This window comes from Orcinus orca, chromosome 13, assembly GCF_937001465.1.
Source record: "Orcinus orca chromosome 13, mOrcOrc1.1, whole genome shotgun sequence".
NCBI lineage: Eukaryota > Metazoa > Chordata > Mammalia > Artiodactyla > Delphinidae > Orcinus > Orcinus orca.
Genome location: NC_064571.1, coordinates 84262488 through 84289593, shown reverse-complemented (window position 1 = coordinate 84289593; position 27106 = coordinate 84262488). Strand labels below are relative to the sequence as shown.

Below are 27106 nucleotides of genomic sequence, written 5' to 3'. Positions count from 1 at the left end.
GCCCCAACTCTGAGACCCTTCGCGTGGCTCCCGCAGGCGGCTTGGCCTGCTTCGCGGCGCGCCCGGCCGCCACTCCATCGTCAGAACGGACTGGGTTCTACGTGCTTCAGAGCCCACCAGAGGCCGGGGAGGGTCTTTGCTCTGCCTCCTCTGCACTTGAACAAGTGCCTGCCCCTCTTAGGAGGGGGTTCTGTCTCAAGAGGCCCTGAAAGACACACTGGCCGTGCTGTGAGGCCTGGCCACCTCCACCCTCCTCGGCAAATGGAGAGGGGCCAAGGAGGAGAGAGTGTAACAGATACCAGCAGCCTCACTTGGGATCATTCCTTTATGGTTTTGTTTTGTAAACCTACTTTTTTCTTTCTTTCTTTTTTTTTTTGCGGTACGCGGGCCTCTCACTGCTGTGGCCTCTCCCGTTGCGGAGCACAGGCTCCGGACGCGCAGGCCCAGCAGCCATGGCTCACGGGCCCAGCCGCTCCGCGGCATGTGGGATCTTCCTGGACCGGGGCACGAACCTGTGTCCCCTGCATCGGCAGGCGGACTCTCAACCACTGTGCCACCAGGGAAGCCCATAAACCTGCTTTTTAACATGCTACAACTCTCAGACTTCTGCTGTCCTTGGTGTGTTGTTTCAGGAATGAGACTCTCAGTCAAGCCATCTCCGCACAGAAACCCACAGTGGCACAGCCCCTCCCCCTCGCGAGTTACTCTGATGAGCTGCTGGCCACTGGGCTCATCGTGCCCCCTGGACACACACACACACACACACACCACAACACTGGGCCGGGCCACTTGGACAGAGACACACAGAAACGGCTGGCAATGGTGCTGAGCCCTTGGATGGCAGTGTCCTGGGGTTCTCGGTCCTGCTGGAGAGACCCATCTGCCCTGGCGCTGGCCTTTCTGGGGCTAGTTATGTGGCTTTCCCTGTGGGCTGTCTTTTTTGCTTCTAACTCAGGTACAGCAATCCCATAGTCAAATGTTTGTGGCTACGTGTGCTGAGTGATGGGCTGTGCACGTATGCGCCTGTGTCACCACCACCCTCTGTGAGTTAGAGAGCATTCCCAGCGCCCCAGAGGGCCTGGGAACTGTCCCGCCTCCTGCCCCCGCAGACACCCCAGGCTCATAGCTGTGAAAGTGGGTTGTTTGGCCTGTTCTTGAACGTCACGTAAGTGAGTCGGGCTTCCTTCTGCTCACATGCTGTCTGTGACATGCATCCACAGTATTGGGAGTAGCAGGGAACTTTCCAGCTGGGGAAGGGTCCTGAGGCTGTGAGCATCCTGACCTCTTGTCCTGCTGTGGGCTGGGCCGAAGCTCATGCCTGTGCCCCATCCACCCAGGGACACCCTGGAACCTCTGAGCACATGTGTCTGTGTCCCCCTTTGCAGGCTATATACAAAATGGTGTCCTCCGTGATGAAGATGCCCGAGGATGAGTCCACGCCGGAGAAACGGACGGACAAGATCTTCAGGCAGATGGACACCAACAATGACGGTAAGATCCCTGTGTGTCTGTGCCCCACTGCTGGGAGCAGAGATGTGTTCGGGACCCTTTCCTCCTTCTCTGTAGCTTCTCAGACCTCACCTGGCCCACCCCTGGCCCTGCCCGGCCAGCGCAGCTGCGCTGAGGGGAGAGCCAGTGTTCGGAGTCGGGGCACTGGGTCAGCATCCTGCCCCACGAGCCATAGTCTCCTTGCTTCTAGAACGGGGAGACTGTAGGCCCGTGGGCGTGTCCCGGGGAGAAGAGGCAGCTGTGCCCTTGGCACCTGGGCCCTGGAGGGGCTGGGATCAAGCCTTCCAGGTGGTGGGGGTCCCTTTGCCCCCCGTCATCCCTCCCCCAAACCTCAGTGGCCCCAGGGACTCTGTCGGGATGTGCTGGCCTGCGGCAGCTCTGCCAGGATCTCTGGGCCTACACCGCAGCAGAAGTGGCGTGTCCAGGAGGGGCGGTGGCGACCATACAGTGAGGACGTGCCCTGTGTTTTCTTTTCTGCATTGGCCGTGAGCTTCTGCAGGGTCCCTGCCGGGGAAGGTAGCTATGAAACTGGATGGATCCGCACCTCTTGCCAGTGTTAAGTGCAGTCCCAGAGTCTGGTCTGATTTGCTTTTGAAGGATAAAGAAATGCAGCATTTAGAAAAGAAAAAGAGAAGATACCCCCGGGCTGTGCTGGAGATTAAAAATAAGCTAATGTACAGAAAAGTGCTCCTAAACCCTAAAGTGTGGTTTGCAGATGACGCCAAGGACTGAGCCAGCAGGGGGAGGGGGGCAACATGGCTGCAGGCACATCTCCGCAAGGAAACGGTTTCCAAAACATGATCCATCAGACGTAAAACAAGACAGCCTCGTGCCTGGCGTTGCCTTTGGGCCAACTTAAAACATGTCTTCTGCCTTCCAGAGTAGCAGCACAGGCTTTGGGTTCGACAGACCTGCTCCAACCAATCTTGGCTTTTCTGAGCCTCGGTTTACTCCTCTGTGAAATGGGGATAATAATTCAGTCTCTTGTGGTTTTGAGGATTCAGTGAGATAGAGCCAGTAGAGCTCTTAGCACAGCGCCTGGCTCTCCCTCCACCCACCTCTGCCCCGACCCCTCAGGGCCCGCTCTGGGCACCTTCCCAGGGTGTTTGTGAACTTGGGCCTGTGCCCACCGGGACAGAGCTTCTCCTGTGAACACCGGGATCCGTGCATCCCTGGAGCTCGGAGAGGGGTGGAAGAGGCCATGTTGGAAGAGAGAAGAGTGAAGCTGGGGTGGTCCAGGGCTAGGCCCTCGTCCTCCAGGGACTGCCCCACACCTTCCCTGCCCCCCTAGGAAAGCACAGGTGTCACTGAAGCCCTCTCCTGTGATCTGTGCCTGGCCATGCACCAGGAACACCCTGATGGCTGCAGGACAGACTGTGCTCAGGGACCCCCAGCGCCTTGCCAGCCTCGCTTTCTGCCCGGAGAAGAGGCTCGTGCTTTCAGAAGCTCCTCGCCCTGGGCGGTCGGAGCCAAGTCCCCACGGACCATATGAATAGTAACAAAGCCCAGTAACCCCTGTCCATCGTCAGAGGGCCCCAGAGGTCTTGTCTTCTGCCGAGGGGGTGGCTGCCCCCTCCCTTCCCAATCCGTCCCTTAGCCTGGGGTTGTTTAGTCTCCCTCGGGGCCAGCCTGTCTGCCCCCGCTGCTGGGGACCCACAGGAGGACGTGTCCCTCTCGGCAGTGGGCAAGCAGGAGGTCCCTGCCTGGCTTCCCGGCGGCAGCTCACAACTGAGTGCATCCTGCAGGCCAGGCGTGGGCCGACCCCTCAAACACATCCTCCCAATTAACCCTCCCGGTGGCCCTTTGAGATGGGCGTTCCCACGATCCCACCACACAGATGAAGACCCTGGGACGTGGAGAGGTTGGCATTCGCTCTACTGCTGTCCTCTGGGGTAAATGGCTCTATTTCATTGTACAGCTGCAGAGCCTCAGACGCAGAGGCAAGCAGTAGGTCCGCACCCAGGCCTGGCCCTCCCGACCCTGGGTTAGTTCTGGTTTAGAGGCAGGTGTCATGTTCTTTCTGGACAAGGCGCATCTTTCTTAAATAAGGCGTGGGGCTATTTCTAAAAGGGTTTGAATTGCCCCACCATGCACAGTCTGCTGCCATACTGGGTACGTCCTTTGAGGTGCCCAGTGCTTTGCAATGAGCACTGAAAGCAAAAAAGGTTTCTCCAGAAATGCTCTGGAAGTGTGTGGAGCCTGGACGCGTCTAGCTTCAGGAGGGCTCAAGACTTGGACCAGAGGAGACGTCCCTGACACCGGAGCTGTCCCCATGCTCTCCTAAGGGTGATGAACTGTGAGTACTGGCTAACTCCCGTTTCTCCCGTCCTCCATCCCACAGGCAAATTGTCCCTGGAAGAATTCATTAAAGGTGCCAAGAGCGACCCATCCATCGTCCGGTTGTTACAGTGTGACCCCAGCAGCGCCAGTCAGTTCTAAGGGGTCGGCGTCTGGACAGTGCAGAGAAACACAGGCTTGTCTTGCCGTTTAAGCTTTGCTTGCAAAAGTGGATGCCTCTTCAATCATTCCTGCTCTCCCGGGGCGGCCAGGCAACACGCATCTGCCGGCTTGGTGGCCACGCCTCCCTCCTCACCTGGCCTCCTCCCGCCCCCTCCCCAGTCCCTCCAGGGCGAACTCCCTGGCATGTGGTTACTCCCAGGGCTCACGGTGTCCTGGCTTCTGGGGCACCTCCCTGCCCACAGGGAGCCCAGAGGACACCCCAAGGATCCCCTTGGGACTTTCTAAGATCGCGCCAAGGCCAGCTGATTGATTTTGTGATCGCAGGGAAAATGGGGACAAGAACAGAGGGAGAGTAGACGGGCAAGCCCTCCCCATGCATGGCTTCACCCAGCTCGGTTCGTTTTCTCTGACCAAAGCCGCTTGCACGTATATATACTGTGGTCTCCCTTTAATATATAAGTTATACGTATGGTGAAGTGAAATGTAATGTGTAGGTCCTGTATTTAATGCCTCGATTGCCTTTGAAGCGTGGTTCCCTCGTGGCCTGTGATCCCTCCGAGCCTGGTTATTTTGTGGTATTTATGCCCTCAACCTGCCCTTTTCAAAAGGACGTGCATGCGTGCCCAGGGCCGTGGAGACCCTCCCATCCGCGCAGTGAACGCAGCCTCTCTGTAAGGTTTGTCCTCCCTGTTGATTGGTCTGGCATTTCCTGTATTAAAATGATCAAATAAACGGCACTGTCTGAGTTTTGTGTGGGATCGGGAGGCCCCGTTGTGCCGCCCCGGCCTCCGCGCTCTCCGTGCTGCCGCGGCCTCCGCGCTCTCCAGAACAGGTGCGTTCGGCAGGTCCTGCTGCTCTTTGTAAACTTGGCCCCTTCTGTATCCACGTAGCCGTTACTGTGTCTATAAATCTTGTGCAGACTGTTCTTCAATATCTGCCTCATGCCAAGAAATATTTGTGGAAATGAAAGATGACAGTTCTTGGCAGGTTTGACTGTCAGGCTTCTGCCTGTATCCAACCCCCTCCCCCGGCTCCCCCGCCAACCCCATGGTTTAATCAGCAAGGTAGCAGTACCGCACGTCCCCAGCGAGGACAGAGCGGGGATCAGGGGTACCAGCACGGGGCCATGAGGGCAGGCCTGGTTTCTCAGCCTGTGGCCATCAGGCTGCTTCTGGTCTCAGAAGCAGAAAACCCAGCAGAGGGGGCTTCAACCATAAGGATGTTTCCACCACGTGCCGAGACTAATGCGGCAGCTGGGCGCGTCGCTAAGGATGCCCAGGTTCCTTCCGCCTCCCCCACCGCCCTGCCCCCGGCCTCACGGGCAGCTTCTGTCCTCGCACTTGAATCCTTGGGGTCCCCGCAGGGCTGTCACCGTGCAGGGCAGTGCAGCTGACACGGGAGCCTTCCACAGGCAGGATGAGAAGCAGCCTGTCCTCTGTTCTTCCTTAAAGGGGAGGAGAACTTTCCAAACTTCTCCTGTGCTCCCTGCCCACCGCTTCTCAGTGCCTTGGCCGGGAGTGTGAGGTGACCATGACCGGCCGGTCAGGATGCACCCAGCTGATGAGGCCCCTCCCCACAGGGGGCGCGGCGCCGGGAAGCGTGAGCAGGGCCCCTCCCCACAGGGGGCGTGGCGCCGGGAAGCGTGAGCAGGATTGGGGTTCTGGTTCCAGCGCCTGGCACACCCACCCATGGGCCACGCGACCTCGCTGAGTCTCACCTGTGGAAGCAGTGCAGCCGGGAGACAGGTGATCAAGGCAAGTGGGCCGAGCGTGTAGCTCGGAGCCGGACCACAGCAGGCTGTCAGGGACCCTGGCTGTTTTGCTGATTTTAGTAATCTTAATACCTTTTACCACTCCAGGCCTCTGAATAGAAACGGTGAGCCCTTCTGCAAGTGACCTTACAGCCAGGGGCACTGCCGAGGCTGGGCCTTCGTGGGTGGTGGGAGGGGGAGGGGGGTGGTGGGAGAGGGAGGCCAGGTGACCCGGGGGTGGACCCAGCTTGCTACAGAGAAGCAGGATGGTGCCTTGCCAACTCCGCCTGGCCTGGAGGAATCTCCCCTCCCTGAGAGGGGCTTGTATTTTACAAAATGTAAGGAGAACTGGCCAAGGCTAAATCAATAGTGCTTGTTGCCTGTTGAGGAGAGGCGGGGAGTGCTGCAGTACTACTAACAGGGACATTGCCCAGGAATCAGGCATGGATGGGAATGACCGCTGTAGCAGGGCTTGCCCCAGAAACAGAGCCAAGGGGGTGTCTCCCTCTGTATGCACACATGTATACTGGGGTGGGGCGGGGGGAGAAAGAAAGATTCATTGCAAGGAATTGGCTCATAAGATTATGGAGGCGGAATGAACACAAGATCTACCAGCTGGAGACCCAGGAGAGCCGACGGCATTAGTTCCAGTCTGGATCTGAAGGCAGGAGACCGACATCCCAGCCCAAGCCCGGCAGGCAGAGGACGAAATCTCCCTGCTCAGTTCAGCCTTTTGTCTAGTCAACCCTCTGGACGAGGCTGCCCACATTGCCGGGGGCGGGAGGGGGGCATTCTGCGTTACTCAGTCTGCTAAGCCGAATGTTCATCTCCCCCAGAAACGCCCTCACAGACACACCCAGAATAATGTTTAACCAACTGTCAGGACACCCACGACCCAGGCGCGTTGACCTGAAATAACCATCCCAAGTGCTTCCACCCGAATGTGGAAGTTGTGGGTCTGGGGGTCAGGGTGGTGCCTTAGGGAGTCTTAGGCGATGAGGAAACTGGCCCAGGGAAGGGCAGGGATGACCCACAGGCCCGTCACTCACTCCGGGGATTCGGCTAGCAACCGGCCATGTCCCTCAGTTCCCAGCAACTCAGTGGCAGAATCAGAACTAGTCAGATGATCCTACCCCCCAGACAGTGCCCCTTTCAGCGCGCGTGTGTGTGTGTGTGTGTGTGTGTAGAGGGGCAGGTGGTGTGGTCTCTGCAGACAGGGCTTGGTGGGACTCAGGCGTCTAGTTTGGGGTGTGTGTCTGCCCTACAAGGCAGTGTCACAGACGCACACCCAGGCACCACCCGTGCAGAGACTCGGCACCAGACTCCTGGCGCGTCTGGCCTGGGCCTGTATCAGCAGGTGAGTGGCTTCTGGGGACGTGTGCGAGGCTGTGTTGGGTGGCAGCCCTGCAGCTCCTTCCAGGTGGGTGGGAGCGGGACCCGAGCCCCTGGCCCTGGCTCTAAGCTGGCCCAGTCGGCTTTCACAGCAGGGCACCCATCCTACTCCTGTCCCCAGCTTGGGCTGAAACGGCCTCCATGAACTTCATGCACGCCCACACACCTGCCTTTCCCAAGACGCCATGCAAACGTCCCTTCCTCCAGAAAGCCGTCCCCACCCTCCCCAGATACTCCCCACGGCCCCCGTGCTCCCCTCGCCCACAGCGTTGCTTCCCTTGTACTGACCTCATAATTCACTTCCTTCTGGTCGCCTTCCCCCTTCCCCTACCCAGAGCCGGTACAGGCCAGGCTTAGAATTAGGGAGTTCCCTGGTGGCCTAGTGGTTAGGATTCCAGGCTTTCACCGCCACGGCCCGGGTTCGATCCCTGGTCGGGGAACTGAGAATCCCGCAAGCCACGTGGCATGGCCAAAAACAAGAGGGGGAAAAAAATTAGAGGCTCAGAATGAGTGAGTGAACAAACGAAGCGTGGGGTCCACCCCACAGCCTGGAACTGCACCCAGTGGGCCTCAGACACAGAGGCAGGGGTACAAGTCTCAGCCTGGCCACTGACAAGCCACGTGACCCTGGGCACATAAGGCAGGGGCCCAGAGAACCAAGGGTGCTGACCTTGATCTCGCAATCTAAAATTCAGTTTTAGATTTCAATCTAAAATTGAAAATATTGAATTCTTAATATAATGTATGCTTAGCTTTTGGCATGATACTGTTGTGATAGGGCTTTCTTAAGGCCTCATTTTTCTGATAGCTTTTATGTTGCTTTTAAACTTTCTCTAAGAGTTACATATATTCTTTACAGAAAATACAGAGTAACAAGAGAACAATTACCTATAAATTTAACACCCAGACATAAGCACTGTTCATTTTGGTGTATATATTCTCAGTCTTTTTATTGTTTTCTATAAATATATTTGCACACTTAGGGATTACAGAACTAGAATTGTAGTGTACTTGCTATTGCATATTCCTGCTTTTTTCATTTAATGAGGTATCATGTAGTGTTCCATCGTATTGATGTCCCATAGTTTAATCAATTCTTTGCAATTAGATTGAGACAGTTTGCTTTTCCCTGTCACAAACAATGTGAATACGTTTTATATACATCTCTGTGTCCATCGGGATTACTTCTGTAGAATAAGGTACTACAAGTGGAATGACTAAGTGTGACATAAAGAGGGACAGGTTGCAGAGCCTTGGGGGAGGCAAGGATGCCCGTGGGCCAGGATCTGCCCCCCTGCCCCTCCAGCTCAGAGCGAGGGCTGCAGATGGTTCCTGGCTCCTCCAGAAGGGGGCGCCAGAGCCGGGGCTGGCACCAGGCGCCCAGGGTGGGGAGGCCCCGCTGTGGGAAGAGTATGGCCCCGGGCCAGGCGAAGATGGGGAGGGGTAACACCAGCAGCCTTGGGCGCCCGGGGACCGATGTGTGGGGATAAGCAGGACCTGGACTTAGGCCTCAAGTGCTGGTCAGCGGGTGGACTGTGAGGGCAGTGCCCCCTGCTTCCCACGCCACCCACGCTTCAGCGGGGGATGGGGCGGGTGAGCCTGGCCGCAGGGCCCGGGCGGGGCACGGGCACGAGCGGTGTGTCCAGGGGGCGCCTGAGGGGTGGCCGGCCAGGTCACCAAGTGTGGTGTGGGTACTTCAGGAGCCCAGGCTGGGGGCATCACCCACTCCGGACAGGCAGGGGGCAGGGAATGCAGGCCGTGGGGACCCCCCAGCTGTTCCCTGCGTGTGAGGCAGGGGTTGAGGGCTGGGCTGGGGGAGTCTTCGTCTGTGGGGCTCCGCAAGATTTTCGGGGGGAGCAGCCTGGTCCAGGGCGAGCTGTCTGGAGCCTCAAAGCCTAGCTGCCCAGGTGTGGCTGCCCTTGGACTCCCCCTGAGCCAGGCCACGCTCCAGTCCCCACAGCCCTCCTGTCAGGCCTCTGCCATCGTTTGCTGAGGGACTGAAGGACCTGCCCACTTGGTCGCAGCTCCAGATGGGCCGAGGAGTCTCAAGCACGAGGTGCTGCTGCCCCCTGGTGGCCGTATCCGGGAGGGCCGTCCGGGCCTGGGAGCGCGGATCCCCCAGCCTGGTTTCGGAGCCTCTCCGGCCAGCTTCATATAGGAGCTTTCTGCCTCTGTCCCATTTGACAGCCTAAAGCCCGGGGGAGCACCTGATTTCCCGTGGGCCACACAGCACACAGAAGCCGAGGCCGGGCTCCTGGTACCCGGGACTCGGAAGCCTGGTTGATAGGGTTGCCACATAAAATACAGCCTGACCAGCTGGCAGGTAGAGTAACCTGACAAACAAGGATGGAGTCTGCACAGAGATGCAAGGTGACCATCACAGGGGTCACCGTGGGCCGTGGGGAGCACAGGGCTACAGAAGACAGGCCGAGTGAGGCCTGCGTGGGCCAGTGGGCCGCCTGCGAGGCAGCACGAAGGCTGGTCAGCCAGGAGGCTAGAGAGGGCTGTGGAAGGCGTGGACAGTGGCGCCCTGGGTGCGGACGGGTCCAGGTGCAGGCTCAGGCTCTGACCCCGTCCCGGGGGGGCTGCGCCCTGTCAGGGCAGACGGCCCCGCCCCGGCGGGGACGGGGCTGCGGGGCAGAGGTGTGTGTGGGGGGGGGGGGGCGGGGCGGGTGAGTACTCGGCCCCGAAGACTCGGCCGCTTCTTCCGGCAGCCTCAGGAGCTGGGTGGGTGCGAGCCAGCCCTGCAGGGCGGCCCTGGCCAACGCCGCCCTGTCCCCGGCCCAGCCCGCGGGCCCTGGTTCAGCCGCTCGTGCGCGTGGGAGTTACACGACTGAGGACTTTTTCTCTGGGCCTCTCCTTCCTCACCCAGGTGGCATATTCATTTGATTCCTTTAAGATCAGCAATAGACACGTGTAAAAGTGCGTATGAAGTCAGTCTCCACTCCCCTCCTCAGGCCTCCATCCTCCTGCTGCGTTTCTTGTCAGTCCTTTCAGAAGTTTCCACGCATGTGCAGGTACAGGCGTGCACACCAAGCCTGGCTTGCCTTTTACACACGGGATAGCTCACTGCACGGTGCTCCTCTGCCCCTCTTTCTCCAGCTTGGAGATCGTCCCCCACCAGCTCCTGCAGGGCTCTGCGTCTTGAAGCAGCCGTGTGTCCCAGTGATCTCATCAGCCAGCACCCTCTTCACGAGCATACGGTTGTTTCTAATACATGCTGTACAGACATTGTCACAATGAAAAGCCTTAAGCCGACTTATCAGAAAATTCTTACAAGTAGACTTGTCGGGGCAAAGATAACGTGGATTATTTCTGATATCGCCAAATTCCCTCCAGAGATTCTTCTTATTCTCAGGTTCCCATCTGCCTTGGGCGAGCCAGCCTGCTTACCCAGCAAGCCAGTGCACTCTTCTACCTTCGTCAAACTGACAGGTGATAGATTCTCATAGTTTTAATATGCACTTGCGTTTTAAAGTTTGTTCAAGTTCAAAGTTTTTTCTTTTCTGTGAACCTAAGTGGCTTGCCCACTTTCTATTGAATTCTTTTTTTCACAGATTTATTGGAGCTCTTTGAACAGGAAAGAAATTGGCCCCTTCCACGTGGCCTCTCCCGTCGTGGAGCACAGGCTCCGGACGCGCAGCGTCAGTGGCCATGGCTCACGGGCCCAGCCGCTCTGCAGCATGTGGGATCTTCCTGGACCGGGGCACGAGCCCGTGTCCCCTGCATCGGCAGGCGGACTCTCAACCACTGTGCCACCAGGGAAGCCCCTGCCCCTTGCATTTTTGACTTCAAATGTTTTCTTCTAATACATTTGTGGCCTAACCTGTCACAATGAAAACTTTCATCTGGGATTTACTGTGGTGTAAGGAGCATCAGTGACATCTTACTTTGCCCAGGTGGTTACCCACTGCCCCACACTCCGTCCCCAGTCCTGGGGCGGACCCGGCAATCTGCATTTTCAGATGCTCCCCAAGTGATTCAAATGCAGGGGCTTGGAAACCACTTCCTTTACCTTGAACCAGTAGCCCCTCCCATGCGGGCCTGCGTGGAGACTCCAACACCCTCAGGAGGAAGAGTCACCCACAGCCTTGGTGGAGGCCAGAGCTATATTCACTTCAAATCAAGGTCTAGAAATGTCATTTCTATGAATGACCAGACAGTACCATCTGTAATGGACATACTAAGTGCACACTGCAAGCTAGAACTTGAGGGTCCTGGAGGACAGTGTTGACCGACACACACCCAGCCGTCTGAGATCTCCATCCTTTTGCCAAACTCGCCCACACCCAGGTGTAGAGGCCACGGGAGGTCATTTGGCCCAGCCCAGGCCGTGTCACCATACAGGCTCCCAGGGCTCACAAGTTGCTTCACCAAGCTGCCATGAGCCAGGTTCAGAGGTTGTTGTATGGGCGCCATGGGACTACCTGGGGCTACTTCTGTCCCCACCAGCACTGGCCAGTTGGCTGGACTGCACTTTTACCTAACAGGCTGCGAGCAGAGCAGTTCCCAAGCCCTCAGTACTGCATACTTTTTGAGTGGAAAACCTCTCCTCTTTTCAATCCAAGCTCAGTGCTGTCACTAGGGCATCTTGTTACTCCTCACTTCTGAAGGTAGAAAATCTAATTTCTCAAAGTCTTAGGCATGGCATCTAGCTTGCATTTCTTGGCACTTAATCCATACAGAACACCAATTCCTTTATTTTGAACATTAGCAGCGGGCAGACTGAGGACCCAGAAAAGGATGTGCTCACAGGAAGTCGGACAGACAGTCCACTTGTGTTCTTTCCTCTATTCTGCCCAGACTCCAGTCAGACCTATTTTCTCTGTGGCTCCTAAGAAGTCTTATTCAGGGGTCTGGCTAACCAGCCGAGATGTGACGTCAGCGATCACAGCAATGTGCTGTGTCCAGGTGGAACTCAGGTCTCGGGGGAAGGTGGCTTTTTAGAAACGCAAGTCACTCCCCTCAACTCCTTGGTAAAGGTACCAACAGCATCAGCAGAAGCGCTTAATGTAGTCCCTGAGATGCAAGAAGCTGCAGGATTCCCATCTGTACCACATGCTGTCTCCCCGTGTCCCCCTAACGAAGCTGGTGAGACACTCAGTGCCGTCTGCAGTGTCTGGTACAGACCAGTGGCAGTTACTAAGGTGACACCTGGCTTTTACGTGGCCTTCCTTTCCTCCCTCCTCCTTGTGCTACAGCAGGAATTCACAATTCCCATTTTGGAAATTTAGTATGAGAGCCTGCCAACCTCCTCTGAGGACTGGGGGTACAAGTTGAGTAAGAGAATATAAAAGGCCAAGGTCGGAAGGTAAAGCTCTACAACACGTGCAACAACTACCAAAAGCTGTGCTACATTCCCAACTAGTTGTAACTATGCAACTAGTGAAGTCAAGACGGGGAGGGCCTGTGTCTAGCCTCTGGAGGCAGGGTGCAGGGGGCCTGGGCACTGGCCCTGCTCGCCGCAGGCCGGCTAGTTAACAAGGGGCCCTGGGCACTCCAGGCTCACAGTCGCATCCAGGGTGGACTGAGCCGTTAACAGCAGAGACTGCTCACTGTCTCGCCCCTCCTTTTCCTTCCACCGCACATGGGGCTAGACCCACTCACTATTCTGGGAATCCAAAGCAAACTTCCGACAGGACTTGTGGACTTGAAATAAAAATGTCAGACAGGAAAAAGGCATTCCGTGGATCTTCAAAATATTGAAAACCTGTCAACTCCTTAGTCCTCTGGGGCAAGTTTCTCAGCCTATGGGAGAAGCATCAATTTCCCACCTGTAAACCACACGCAAGGTGAGCCATCTGGAATGGACACGCCGTAGACATTTCCCAGTGCCTATACTTTACTTCAAACAGGTCACAGCACTGAGCTTCTGGCCCTTTCTGCCAATGCACAAGCTACAAACGCTTGCTCAGCAGCTGAGGGGCACGCTTTAGTAGCATGTTTGAAAAGTGAATAAAAATCCATATAAAACAAATATTCAAATAGTTTCCATAGGAACACAGATAAGTGTGACCCCATCGCCTAGTCTTCCACGTTGCTGCATCTGTGCCAACCCTATTCACATAGACATCTCAAAACTAGCAGTAATTAAGTTAAGTGGTCCCCCCCAAACCCTTAAATCAAGCTAAACTCGCAGTTAACAGCTACAAGAATGGTATCTACACATTAATACGAGCTGAAGCGCAGGCTGCTGGGTGCCGTTTCATTCCACTCTCCCAAGCACAGGACACAGGCAGGGTGCCGATGTCCTGCTCCTCTACGCCGGGGGGGAAGTCGTGGTTCTGGATTTGCTGCATCAGTTGCCTGAAAGAGACAGAGTGGCACGCTCAGAAACCCTGAGTCACCCCTCACTGAGCAATTCCACACCGAGAAACTGAGAATAACTTATTCATGAGCCTATTTATGTCCTTGGTTACTATGTCATCAGGAAGCAATTCAACGTAGCTCTACAGCAAGCATTTCTTCAGAACCATCTTTATGGTAACGAGGAAAGCACAAGTCACAGACACTAATTAAAATATTCTAGCTGCAGAGAAATATCCTGATCAATCTTTTCTAAAATGATTATGCCTTAAAAATCTGAAAATACAGATCACTATTATTGAAGGGATTTTCCTTCCATTGTATTTTCCAAAATTTCTAAAGCATACATTAATATGGAGAGAAAAACAATTTAAAAAAATGTTACTGGGGCTTCCCTGGTGGCTCAGTGGTTGAGAGTCCACCTGCCGATGCAGGGGACACGGGTTCGTGCCCCGGTCCGGGAAGATCCCACATGCCGCGGAGCGGCTGAGCCCGTGAGCCATGGCCGCTGAGCCTGCGCGTCCGGAGCCTGTGCTCCGCAACGGGAGAGGCCACAACAGTGAGAGGCCCGTGTACCGCAAAAAAAAAAAAAAAAAAGTTACTATTTAACCCTAAGTAAAGCAATTTCTTATTCGACAAGAGCAAGCATAACAAATCCTGGAAGGTTTTATTTTCTTACAGGAAACATAAACACACACACTGTTGTCACTAACCATGTTGGCCCTGACATCACATAGTAGATGGTTGGTCTCTGGAATCCATTGAAAGTAGAAGCAGCAGCGACAGTGTAAGCACCCATGTTTTCAAAGAGCATCCAATCGCCCACATGCATCTCGGGCAAGTTACAGCGCTCAACAATGCGATCCAGGCCATCACAGGTCGGTCCCCAGATGCTGGACGAATAATACTTCTCATCTGGTTTGGGTCTCTACATTTGAGAGAGAGAAAAACACGCCTGCTTACACTTGTTCCGACCAATCCTCTTAACTGCTGTCTACAGCGTGTTCACAAGGTACCTTCTGCAGAAGAGGCTTCACGTGTGCGTGATCGTAGAGGATGCAGTTGAAAGATCCATACACTCCATCGTTCACGTAATACATAAACGTCTGTTCACTTGACTCATCTTCATCTAGAAAAGCACAATTAGTCTCAATTACCACTTCATGTACCAACTTTGTTGTACACGCGATGAATCATCCTTTGTACGTACCATCAGAGCCTGTCTGTTCCTTTAATACGCGTTTTTTGGCAATGATATTAACTGCTAGTGTGAAAGCTGATGCAACATAGTATCTGCCTGGCTCAGCTATGATCCTAACTCCAGAGTCCGATGGAAAATACTTGTCCAACGCCGGGTTGATTACACTGGTAATCTACCAGAGTGAGATAGAAAAGAGCAGTTAGTCATCAAGGGGAACTCACACGGACCAGTACCTTGTGACATGACACATCAAAAGCACGGAGAGCAGTCATCAGCAGAGAGGTTTACCCTCAAACAACAGCAAAAGATAAACATTTCCCTGAAAACCAGCCTGTACATCCCTGTGGTTTCATTTTGATTCCCCTCCAGACACCCTTTCTACTCTAAGATGTTATGGATATGATTTTATTAAACAATGATACAAATTTATTACCACTTACAAAGTGCCTAAATGTTTTTATCTAGCAAATACATGCCAACAGAACAAAACTTTCTATTCTGCCTATGCACATAATTTTAACAAAAAAGAATACGGATTTATTTTATAAATGAGTAGCATATAATGGCCTAACTTCTTCTAGTTCCGTGACCAGGGATTGAACCCAGGCCCACTGCATTGGGAGCTCGGAGTCTTAGCCACTGCGCCACCAGGGAAGTCCCTTAAGTACCATTTTAAATAGCACAGAAGTCATTCAAATTACCACACCAAGACATTTATTTTCACGTTTGTATAGTCCCTTTACTATCTGTTAAAACTAGTTAAGTTTTGAAATATTCCAAAAAAGAACTTGCTAAGAGCTACAGATTATAGTTTTGTTATAAATTACCTCTTCAAATTTAAGCTTTACATCCTCAGATCCGGGAAAGCCACCACCGATATCAAGCAGATACATGTTGAAACCAACCTCAGCCTGGAGTCAAGAAAGTGAATTCAATCAAATTAGGTCAACCAAGTAGCCAGATTCCTAACACGGCGTGACAAATGCACGCAGCAGATGGGGTTAAATGTCTGTAATATGAGATGACCTCTACAAAAGGTCAGTTCTGGAATCGGGACTAGTTATTACTGTCATCCTTGCCCCCCCTCCTCCCACTTGGGGTTCACATATACTCACTCCCATGTCAAAGACACAGCGGGCATCAGAGATGGCCTGCACGAAGGTCTCCGGATCAGTACAACCACTTCCCACATGGAAGCTGGGGCAAAAAAAGTAGAATATGCTATTTCTTACTATTTCTGGAAATAACTATTCACAGTGGGAGAAAACCTATAAAACTTGCATTGTCTAATCTTAATCTCTACCTCTGCCATCACCAAGATCTCACCTGACACCAATGACATCAATATCCAGCTCTTTCGCCCGTTCCAAAAGAAGCCTGCTGGTTTTGAGTGTGGCACCAAATTTGACACTGAGGCGACAGACTGCTTTGGAATCATCAGTGGCAATCCGCAAAACCAACCTAGAGGCAAGAAAAGTATACCAAGTTTCCCATAACAGAAGATCATCTACAGCCATGGTTAAGACAGAGACTCCTGGGCTCTGATACCCTGTGGTTTAAGTCTAATTTGGTTTTATTAATCAAGAGGCTTTAAGGTTTTTTCTACTTTGTCTCTGACCCAGTACAGAGATAATTTACTAAAGTATGGAAATCTAACAACTGGAAATTTGAGTTTGTCTGCCATTATTATACAGATGCCACATCTGACCCTGCCCTCAAATGGAGGAGTAACTTACTTGGCCTTTGGATGTGCCCTGGCAACTTTCATCAACTCAACTTCACTATCAAAAGTCATCATCTGGACTCCATTATTGGCAGCGTATTTAATCTGAGACACTTGTTTACAAGGATTTGCATAGATAATCCTCTCTGGAGGCACCCCGAGACTCTGCACCAACTGGATTTCAGTCTGAAAAAGAAGAGGTGTTACAATACATGTAGCTAATACATGGAAGAAACAGAAAAACGTGGGAAGTTGTCACCACCCCCACTCAATTCATTAGCATCTCCTGCCCAAGCAACGCAGTTTTGATCTGCCCTGCGGGAACACCGAGACCATGACAATCATGTGAGTTCTGCGGCTTTTGCTCACCTTGCTGGCACAGTCAAATCCTGTCCCTATGGCAGCTAGGGTCTTCACTATGGTTCTGCTATCATTGCATTTGACTGCATAAAAGGGGGTGACCCGAGGAAGAGCTTTAAACCATCTCAGATGTTTCTTCAGGATGTCTCCCAGGTCCGCAACATAGAAGGCATCCTTATCGTCCTGCAGTGACAGTGGTTACAGGAAACCCATCAGCGGCCTAACAATGTGTCCAACACGCAGGCTTCCCTTCCCTTGCCCGTCATTCTCATGAATCCTACTCTATTTAGTCAATTCCTGGCATGAATATCATTTTTATTGCACGATCCGTAGCCAATTAAATTCTAAATTCCCTAATAAGACATTTCCATTTCCGCAAGACCCCACTGAAGCTTCCCATCCAACCCAACATTCTCAAAGTTGCACTCCCAGCAAGGACTTAACATACACTTACAGAAGAAGAAACTTCATTAATTTTTTGGTCCAGAATGTCCTTGGCAGTAAAGCCTTCATCCAGGAAATGGCAGTCAAACTCTTCATTACTAAAGTTGTTCATGGTTCCTTGATATCTTTCTGAAACAACAAACTGCAGACAGGGCAGAGGATTTACTCAGAAGTCTTAGCAATACTTAGTAACTCCTAATAAGATAAGCCTGCAACAACCATGAATACTTACAAGGGAAACTAAGAGATGAAATTTAAAGAAATTATGCCAGCTTTTCACAAAGGCAATTCTCTAGGAATTCCAAGTCCCACTGAAAGATGTGCGTGCCCTTGCTGCAGCAGTGAAAATGTCCTGACAAACGCACAATCTGCTGTCCACCTTCGGAACACATTAAATTGGAAGATCAGTTACTGGCAGCACACACAAGAAGCAGGACTACTCAAGCACCCTCCACAGACACCTCACTCACTGGGTTTGGGAATCCCATTATTCCTAGGTTTAGGTCACGTGACTCCATAAACCTCAATGGAATGAGGACACCACAGATACAACGCTAGAGTTTTTCACACTGAACTTCCATATATAGTACTGTCCACCTCAAAAAAAGCATTTCAAATATCCCTGCTAAAGACTGCTGAATGCAGGTTTCAGAAGCTTTCCTGCACTTAGTTCACTGATAGGGAAAAAGTTTCATGACAGTTAGCTTACTTTATTTCGGATCTGTTTCTCTTTAGAAGCTTAAAATAGCATGACAGCAATTTTTCAAAGTTGCTGTATAAACACCTTGCTATTTCCTAAGTCTTATACAGAACAACTTTTAGTGACTAACAGGCATCATTGCTCTCAACTTAACTGAGTGCTCTTAAGTTTCCTGAGAATTTTATGAGCTAATTTTCACGCTAGGCATGTGTTTTTTAAAACTGCAATCTTCAAATCAACATAATGTATTACAGTTGCTGTAGCGGATCAGAAATCAGTATTCTTAAACCAGCACTGCCTACTAAATCAGCAACTCTGGGAACCTCAACTGTCCTTACAGGCGCTCTAATACCTGCTTAGCTATGAAGGATCATCACCTGGGAATAAGTTTTGACTAACTATGAATAACAAAAATAAGCCAACAATAATTTATGAATAAGCAAAAATAAAGCTCATTTAACAATCAGAGCCACTGTCCTTGGCCTTCATGAAATGCGACACTGGTCAATGACAGTTGTCTTAAAATTACTGATTTTAACTTATTTAATTTCTGCCAGGGAGGGCTTCTTTTCCACTGTGCAACCCGCTTCAGTGCCTGCAGCCTACGGGCAGAGGCCAGGCAATGGTTCTGGGCCAGTTTGCTCTGGCATGGGACACTATGAGAGGCCCAGGGGGACGGGCCTGCCATAAATCCAAACCCATGCACGGCAGAACTTGCAAGGCTTGATCTAATGTGACTTGCTGGCATTGTCAACCACCTACGTTGCCTAAATCGCGCGTAGGGGAAGGGAAGAGACTAACTGCCGGCAAACCCATTCTGTCTATATAACAACATTTAAATACGCTCACCGGTGACAGATTGGGCTATTTAGAGTCTTGTTAAACATTTTTAAGGCAATGTTCAGGCTTAAGCTTAGGACGGTTTTGTTTCTCTGAAATACACCCCTACTAAGTATTTTGCTTTCTTGTATCTTTCAAAGCTTTATCTCAATAACTTTTTTTTTTTTCTTCGCGGCACGCGGGCCTCTCACTGTTGTGGCCTCTCCCGTTGCGGAGCACAGGCTCCGGACGCGCAGGCTCAGCGGCCATGGCTCAGGGGCCCAACCGCTCCGCGGCACGTGGGATCTTCCCGGACCGGGGCACGAACCCGTGTCCCCTGCATCGGCAGGCGGACTCTCAACCACTGCGCTACCAGGGAAGCCCTATCTCAATAACTTTTGATATAGAAACATTTCACCCAAGAACACCTCTCGGTGTTCTTTCTGTATAGCTAAGTTACTTAAAATGACTCGGACTAGCGCAAGACAGCGCCTCTCTGCTATGAAATGCTTTACCGCAAATTGGGTAACGTTAGAAAAGACAGGTACTAATTCAAACAGCAACTGAAAAATTTACAAGTGAACGAAATTACGCCCTATTTTAGGTTTGAATGAAGTCAACACATTCTTTGTTCTCCCTAGACATTTCTAAGAGGTCCTACTCCCCACTTTCCCCCATTATTTCGCATTTTCAAACACAGGTGGCCTTTTTGGGAAGATCTTGGGACTGGCTCCTATGCCGAAGCCTGAACTGGGATCTTAATATTATAGGTTTTCCTTGACTCACCGAGTCATTCAAAGATCCCATAACAACTCTAAGCCACGGCCGGCTGACTATTACCAGTTGTTACTACGAGGTTATCTCATCTCAGCTCTAGCGACCCGAGTGGGTTTCTATACTGGGTCATTCGCTCTGTACACACAGCACAAATAAAAGCTAAAATGAAAAAGAAAAAAGTAAATTCCAGGGCAATACGGCGGAATGGCACATCTCTTCCTTCTAGAAATGAGTGCGAGCGATGGGAGCCCGGAGACCTGCGCCGGCTCGCCTCCTACCTCTCCTGCACCTGCTACCGGACTGCCACATGGGTTTAAAAAAAAACACAGCAGTTGAAGGAACGACCGACCCTTTTCAACAGCTTCCGGCTCAGAAACCCTCACTGACGTGGTTCGGAGGAGGTGAACCCCGGGCCGTTCCAGCCCAGGCTGCCCTGAGCCGGGAGGGCGGCCGCCGTGCGCGCCGGGGGCCGGCTTCACCGGGGACGCCAGGGCCGGGGACGCAGCGGCTCACCGAGGTCAGGGGCCGGCGGCCGGCTCTGCGACCACGTGTCCTCGCAGCTCCACGGCGCGGGAGCTGCTCCGGCCTCAGGCCGGGCCCGGGCGCAGGGACACGTGGCCGTCACCCCCGCTCCCCCGGCCTTCCAACCGCCCGGACGCGCCCCTCTCACCTTAGAGCACACGGGCGCCGCGGGCAGACCCCATGGAGACCAGACGCCGCCGCCGAGCGCGCAGGGCCGCCGGCCGCCCCGCCGCTGTCCCCGCCGCCCCCGTCAGCCGCCCGCCCGGCCGCCCGCCACCTCACTCCCTCCTGCGGAGAACCGCCGGCCCGAGGTGGTGCCGGAGCGCTGGCAGAGGGACAGCGGCGGCGGCGGCGGAGGCTGAGGAAGACTGAGGGAACTGACAAAGCCCGACTCGCCGCAGCTCCGCTACTTATAGCGCCGCGCGTGTCGTCATGGAAACGCACCAGCTCAAACCAGCCGCGATCGGTTCCGTCCGGGCGTCCTCCCAGGGAGGGGGCGGGGCGCGGCGGCGGCCAACCCTGAGCCGGGCGGAGGGGCGGGGGGCGCGGGCGGTTCGACGTCAGCGCATCCGAGCGGCTCCCGCCCCTCCCGGGCCAGCTGCAGGCCCGCGCAGGCGCACACGCCGCGGGCCCTGGGCTCCAATAGCGCACCCTCAGGCGCCTGCGCCTGGCGCTCCGCCTGGGGCCAAGAGCCGCAGCCGAAGAATTGCGAAACCAGCCTCCGACCGCCGCCAAATTTCAGCTCCTGCGCCAAACAGCACTGTTCTTCCGCCTGGCATTAAATGCCTCGTGCCCTCGGGCGGAGAAAGGAAATCGCGGGCGCGAGCGGGCCACGTGGACCCCACCTGGCACACTCTGGCTCCTTCTGCCCGGCGTCTCCATTCCTATGGGAGGGACCTGGAAGCGATTCTGTCGCAGTCCCATCCCACGAAGAAGGGGGCAGAGACGCAGAAGGGAGAAATGTCACCCGGCAAGTTAGCGGCACAGCTGGGGGCAGCTCCCGAGTCACTGCGCCTGTAAACCGTGTCTAACATATCCAGGTGTCTTCCAACTAGGTGGCAGACAGCGGTGGACAAGCGAAGATACACGTTACGCTTACTAAGCCAAAGACTTGTCTCAGGGCATTAGGGGAAGGGGTAGGAAGTAACAGGTCTGCAAGCCACCGAGCGATCCACTGCCCTTAGTTGTATTGGGTGGCACTCATCGAAGACTTCTTTAAGGGCAGCAGCGATTGGCACGCTTTGGGAGAGTTGAGTCCCAACACCACCAGTGTCTACTCAAGAAATACATATGGCAAAACCTGTCATCAATTGGGAGTCCCCAGGAGTGCAGCCAAGGCTCTGATGGAGAACTGGCCTTTCCAGGGTGCAGGCCACCCCCGCCCCCCACTGCCGGCCCCAGGGAGGGATTTGGGGCACTTTTTGCCCCTTGCATTTTTACCATTCCTTCCCTTGTAGACAAAATCCAACAGGTGATTATGTCCCAACCTAGGGTGTGACCGACCTGAGGGCTGCGGGTGGGAGTAAAAAAGTTTGAAACTAGCCCCAGGCAGGGACCCTGGAAGAGCTCAAGACTGTAGCCCACCTTGGCCCCAACTTGCTGTGTGATCTTGGGTAAGGTACCTCCCTTCTCTGGGCCTCAGAAGAAGGCTGGACTAGAAGACCCAAGGATCTTTACAGCTACAAAAACCTTCTTTGTGAGGAGTGAGTGCTTGTTTGATGAATGCAGGAATGAATGACTATCTAACTCTCCCTGGACCATGCATGGCTTCCACAGAATCAAGAAAAGGGAAGACAGCAGTAAACAGTAACGAGTCTTCATATGTGAAGGGATATGACAGGCAGAGCTCCCTTTTCTCTTGGCCACCCTGATCAACCTTATTTTTACATAGTCCTTGAGTAACCACTGGGTACCAGTGAGAGAGAGGGAGAGGGGAGTTATCCCCATCTCAGCAATTTTAATTCCTAGGAGGGAATGAGATTAATAATGAAATTAACAATCCCATCAGAGACCATTACAATCCCAGGCACTAAGTGGGACAGCTTTGGTTCCATGGTGAACACTGGTATTTATCCCCGCTCTGAGAAGAAACATTTTGTTCCAGTGACACGCAGATTTTTCCTCAAACTCCGGAAGTCTCCCATGTCCAGAGCTGGGGCCAAGAGGGGAGCATTGTCTGCACTGCCCAGCTCTCCGAGGCACATCAATCAACCAGTCCTTGCGTGGCAAACACTGTCCCCACTATTCGGCTTCCTCCCAGCAGAGGGAACCGGATGTCTCAGCGTGTGGGATCCTAGTAGGAGCCCGGTGTGGAGGGAAGGATAGCCAGCCCCCCGTCCCGCCGGCAGCTTGCCTTGTGTGACCTTGACCATCTCCTTGACCCCCTGTGAGCCTCTCTCCAGCCATCAAGGGAAGAGTTCGGGCCTGATCTAGAGTCCCTTTCAGCTCAGTTCTGTGACCGAATTTTAGAATTAGAAGTATTAGCTGGAACCCAGAGGCAAGTTCTTGATTCAGGAAGCCAGGTGATCTGTCCCTCTGCTGCTCACATGTGCTACTCACATGTGGTCACCTCTACACACTGCCTCTCCTGCTAGCCCACCCCAAACTGCCCATGTGCTGCACTTTCCCCTGGGGAGGCCTGGCCTTGCCCAGATGACCCATCTTGACCCAGATGGGGAAACAGAAGCAAGGGAAGGAGGAAGTGCGGCTTCCCTGAGAACTGGCCCTCCTGGCTGCAGACAGACTCTTAGAGTTTGGCCTTGGGTCTGGGAGTCAGCAGGCCTGAGTCATTAAACCCAGTTACCAATCTGGATCTGAAAAGATAAACCTACAGTGACTAAACCTGGCTTTGTTCAGATGAATGGCATTCATGCCTTTCTGTATATTTTCAGTAGAGTTTATCTTCTCCCTTACTTTTTCTTTTTTCCTTAGAGAAAAGCAGCAGATCCTTGAAAACGATGTGTAGTCCAACATCTAGAAGTTACCCTTACATGGAGATGAGGTTTTTGTGTTTGGTGCAGAAGCAGTAACTTAGGGAAGTGAACAAAAACATCTAAAACCACGTTGGACATGCCAATAAGTTCTGTACCCTTAGTCATCCCACCTAAGTGCTGGGACCACCTCTAATTTTTTTAGCTACCCTCAGCACCTAGCTCATCCCTGGGTATCACTTCTGCTCTCTGGATCTCAAGCTCTTTCTGTAAAATGCACCCTGGCTGGACTGGACTGAATGAAAACTCAGGCTCTTGCACTCTGGTGTTCTAAGAATCTCTGACTTCTTTTACAAAGAGCTCTGTAGGAATCTGCAAATCACATTTTCTGAACCAAAAGTGAGGACATGTCTGGCACAGAAGGTATCTTTTCTTAACTTACTTACCCGAAAGGGCTTATAAAGGTATATGATAATTAAAACTTTAAGGAGTCACCTTTACTGAGAAGAAGTAACATAAGAGACAATGGTCAGCAAGGATTTATGTATCCATGTCCTCAGTAAAGGAAGAGTCAACATTCCAGTAAAAATTGAGAACTTTCTGGAAAATGGGTTTGTGTTCTGTCCACACGTTGTGGTCATATATATTCTGCATCAAATTTCTTCCCAGAAGTGTAGTAAGAGTTGACTCTGGAGTGAGGCTCATGACATCCAGCCACAGGAGGACTTTGGGGGGTTAGGACCTGTCCTGCAAGGGTGCCACAACTTAGGGAAATAGGAATCAGTCACGGGACACTGCTAGTCACATGTGGATGCTGGACCAAAAATAATGTTTGGAAGCTCAGTTACTCACTGATACTCCAGACTTGCTCTTAAATTGTTTTAGGTGTTTCCCAAAATCCTATCCACCCTATGAGGCAGAAAGTGTACCATCTTTGCCAATATCCAAGTGATGTGCCCTGGGCACAGGGAACTTCCGTGGAGGCCCTCCTTGCTCTGAGCAACACAGGTGTCATCAGAGAAGTAGAGCATCTCCAAAAGTACCTGTTGGAAGAGCCAAAGACACCAGTGTCGGTGGAAGTCCCGGGACGTTTGTATTATGAAGTGCTTGCATCACCGCCCCACCCAGCCTCCGCCCTGCTGTGGCTCCCTGGGAGTTGTTGGGGCAAAGGCCATCTGGCAGGAAGTGGGCCAGGCCTCTGGGAGCCCAGCAAGGCCCTGCGGCACGTCAGTGGCCACACAGTACATTGCAGAGAAGAGGTGGCCTCTGTCCAGAGGTTGAGAAGCAGTAGCTCGCTTGCCTGGCGCATTGATTTTAGCGATGCTTTGCTTCCCACAGCCTGCCTTTTCAGTGGACTGAAGACAGTCCCAGGAAGCGTGTGCCCAGGCCAGCTTCAGACATGCCACCTTCCTAACACGTGGGCTGACCGCAGGACAGAAAGTTTCAGATCTGACCACTTGTTTAGTTAAAGCCCTTTGCTGGTGGCCCTTGGTCCACAGGGTAAAGTCCAAATGCCTCAGCCTAGCACCCAGGAGCCTCCGAGGTCTGCTCTGCTCACCTTCCCAGCCTCACCCATCTCCTGCCACTCTAGCCACCTGAAACCACGCTGCTCTGCAGGCCCCACATGCCTGACATCACAGCATGGGTCACACCGTGCGGGCACCTTGGGCCTCCCCCACTCCCACTCCCTTTGAAGTTAGGACTATGATTTACTGGTCTTCATAAGTGTCTAGCCGAGTACCTGGTACACAGAAGTCGCTCAATCTTGTTAAATTGAAACTGGGGCTGTCCTGAGAAATCTGATTTGTATTTGCTACATGACTGATTAACTTGTGGGAATTTCTCCCCATGTGCTATCTAAAATTTGGGGGATAAAAGATTTGGAATATTTTCCTTCGGTCGTTTATTCATTCATTCGTGCAATACATGTTTATATTGAGTGTCTGCTACATGCAAGTGATGTGCTGGGCAAAGGAGGAACCCCCCCTTTGTATGCAGCTGGGGGCTGGGTTGTTGGGGACCAGTGAGGAGCTGACGGGGGCCCAGTGAAACCTGACCTTCTCCCCAGCGCTAAAAGAGAACTGTTTCTTAAGCTCCTGGTGACTCCCTCTGACCCGACATGCTGCAGCACCTCTGCTAGGCTTTGCCACGGCCCCATTTTTGCCGGGGGCCCACCCTAGTGGGGCCCCGCCTCTGGGAATCCCCAGGGCCTGCAAGACTTCTCTCCTTGGCAGGGAACAGCATGTGGAGGGCCCTTGCACAACCCAGACCTTCTGAAACGTGCTCTTCCCAGGAGTGGTGTTAGCATCACTTTCCTGCCAAGTCAGAGCTGAGTTCCAAACGGCCTGCGGCATCATGGCGGACTGAGCCCCTGGACACAAGGCAGCCGTGGGTCTGGGCTCCCAAGGACAGGCTGCAGGAGCATCTGAAGGGGATGCTCGTTGCTTCCCTTCGCACAGCCTGTGAGCCCTCGGCCTAGCCCAGGGCCGCTCCAGCCACCAGGGAGAAGGCGAGCGAAGGAGGCCCCTGCTCTCAAGGAGCTCACAGTCCGAAGGGGCCGCTGATCCCCGGGCTTGCGCTCCGGTGTCCTGGTCCCTGGGACGGTGGTCACGCGGTACCACCATGGGGCCCGAGGGCAAAGGTGTGAGCTCTGCTATGAGTATTCGGAGAGCTGGAGGAGAGCTCTGGGCTTGGAAAGGCTTGTCCAGGGCTGGGCTGAGTCAGCGAGGGGCCCGTGGCACGCAGGGCAAGAACCAGACCGGGGCACACACAGAGGCAGCCCTCCACAGGCCCAGCCTCATTTGGCGAGAGGACCGAGGTCTGTGGGTGGGGTCGTTCTGGGGGCAGCATCCGACCCCCGGGGTCTTTTCCTTCATGGAGCAGACAACTCAGCTCTGGCCTCAACCTGCATTTCCCATCAGTCCCACCAAATCCTCGCTGACAACAGGACCTGGTGACCTTAGACGGCGGGGAGGCCACCACACACAGGTACAAAACCTTCTCCTTCGGCAGGTCGTGGCCTGTATCGCTCAGGCCAGAGCAGGCAAGGCAGTTCAGCAAAGGGAATTTAACTAGGACGGGAACTAGCTACAGAGATAACAGAATATCTAACCACTGCAGGAAGCACCACCACCCACAGGGCTGGGCGTAAACGGGAGCGAGGCCCACCTGCAGAGGACCCGGGGGCTGTCCAGTGGGGGCCGGAACCACAGGGAGAGGTGCCGACCAGATGTGCTGGAACTGAGGGGAAGCGGCCGCTGCTGTGGACGCTGCCTGCAGTAGAGAGGTGGGAGGGAAAAGGTCCACTTCTACCTTCCTCAGGCTCCTGCCAGGGCCTCCCACTTGGAACCTATTGGCCAGAGAGCTGGCAAGCGTGATTTCCAGGGGTCAGCGCCCATCTCCACTCCTCCCAAGAGACAGAGCAGGGCCTGGTGGGGTGGGGAATGGGCCTGAGATCCAACAAGCCAGCGACGGGCACAGCTCCCTTTCCAAAGGCTTGTCAGCCTCTTCCTGCCCACTCAGAGGACACTTCCCAAGGAGAGACTGGTAAGCACACTGTTACGTTACATGCTGGCTTAAGCAACAGCGGAAATTAATCATCTCCTATGACAAGGAGTCTCAAGGAAGGGAGGCTCCAGTATCATCCACCTAGAACCTCGAGAACAACACCGAGACCCAGGCCTTTCCACTTTTGTCATTCCCAGGCCCAGAAGGTGAGCCCAGCTCCCCTTGTGGTTCCAAGATGGCCCCAGTTCTAGGCATCAGGTACAGATAAGACAAAGGAAAGGGGATCTCTTCCTCTATGTCTCTCTGTATCTAAGAGACGATTTTCTTCAGCAGACTTCCCTTCCTGTCTCATTGGGTGGAACATACCATATCCTCTTGCCGTCTTCATTCCTGGAAGGGAGAGTAGGGCCTCTGCGGTTGACATAAGCTGACTACGATTCACTCCCCAGCACTGGGTGTGGGCTTGGGCCTCCCACGAAGAGCATGGCTCCCTGGAAGATGCTGTCTGTTAGGGCTTAAATTGTGCCCCCGGCCGCCCCGCAAATTCATACATTAAAATCCTAAGCCTCAGTACCTCAGAATGGGATCTTACGTGGAGGTAGGATTTTTGCAGACGTAATCAAGTTAAAGGAGATTGTTTGGATGGACCCGAATCCAACATGTCTGGTGTCCTTGTAAAAAGGGGAAATTTAGACACAGAGACAGA

General features: G+C 53.4%; 2 protein-coding genes and 1 non-coding gene across 7 annotated transcripts in view; 1 reads left to right on the top strand and 2 right to left on the bottom strand.

Annotated features, from left to right (window-relative positions):
• HPCAL1 (hippocalcin like 1) overlaps positions 1-4701 on the top strand; it is a 112939-nt gene extending 108238 nt beyond the window's left edge. For both annotated transcript variants that reach the window (XM_033437446.2, XM_004274889.4), the window contains 2 exons: positions 1386-1491; positions 3851-4701. In XM_033437446.2, the coding sequence (XP_033293337.1) occupies positions 1386-1491; positions 3851-3948 (204 nt within the window). In that variant the 3' untranslated portion in view covers positions 3949-4701. The remainder of the gene's footprint in view (positions 1-1385; positions 1492-3850) is intronic.
• Positions 4702-11787: 7086 nt separating this feature from the next.
• ODC1 (ornithine decarboxylase 1) overlaps positions 11788-27106 on the bottom strand; it is a 33395-nt gene continuing 18076 nt past the window's right edge. Inside the window, exons 1-12 of one of the 4 annotated variants that reach the window (XM_033437444.2) lie at positions 20112-20317; positions 17378-17524; positions 17156-17287; positions 16711-16884; positions 16355-16527; positions 15945-16079; positions 15734-15815; positions 15446-15529; positions 14628-14790; positions 14434-14546; positions 14131-14345; positions 11788-13417 (exon numbers count right to left, since the gene is read on the bottom strand). In XM_033437444.2, coding sequence (XP_033293335.1) covers positions 13273-13417; positions 14131-14345; positions 14434-14546; positions 14628-14790; positions 15446-15529; positions 15734-15815; positions 15945-16079; positions 16355-16527; positions 16711-16884; positions 17156-17257 — 1386 coding nt within the window. In that variant the 5' untranslated portion in view covers positions 17258-17287; positions 17378-17524; positions 20112-20317 and the 3' untranslated portion in view covers positions 11788-13272. Of the gene's footprint in view, positions 13418-14130; positions 14346-14433; positions 14547-14627; positions 14791-15445; positions 15530-15733; positions 15816-15944; positions 16080-16354; positions 16528-16710; positions 16885-17155; positions 17288-17377; positions 17525-19450; positions 19577-20111; positions 20319-27106 lie in introns of those variants that run through there. The other 3 variants (XM_033437445.2, XM_012534844.3, XM_049695914.1) reach the window with 3 other exon arrangements.
• Positions 18418-18549, bottom strand: LOC117203292 (small nucleolar RNA SNORA42/SNORA80 family). Its single transcript, XR_004485990.1, has one exon. It is a non-coding gene; the product is annotated as a small nucleolar RNA SNORA42/SNORA80 family (small nucleolar RNA).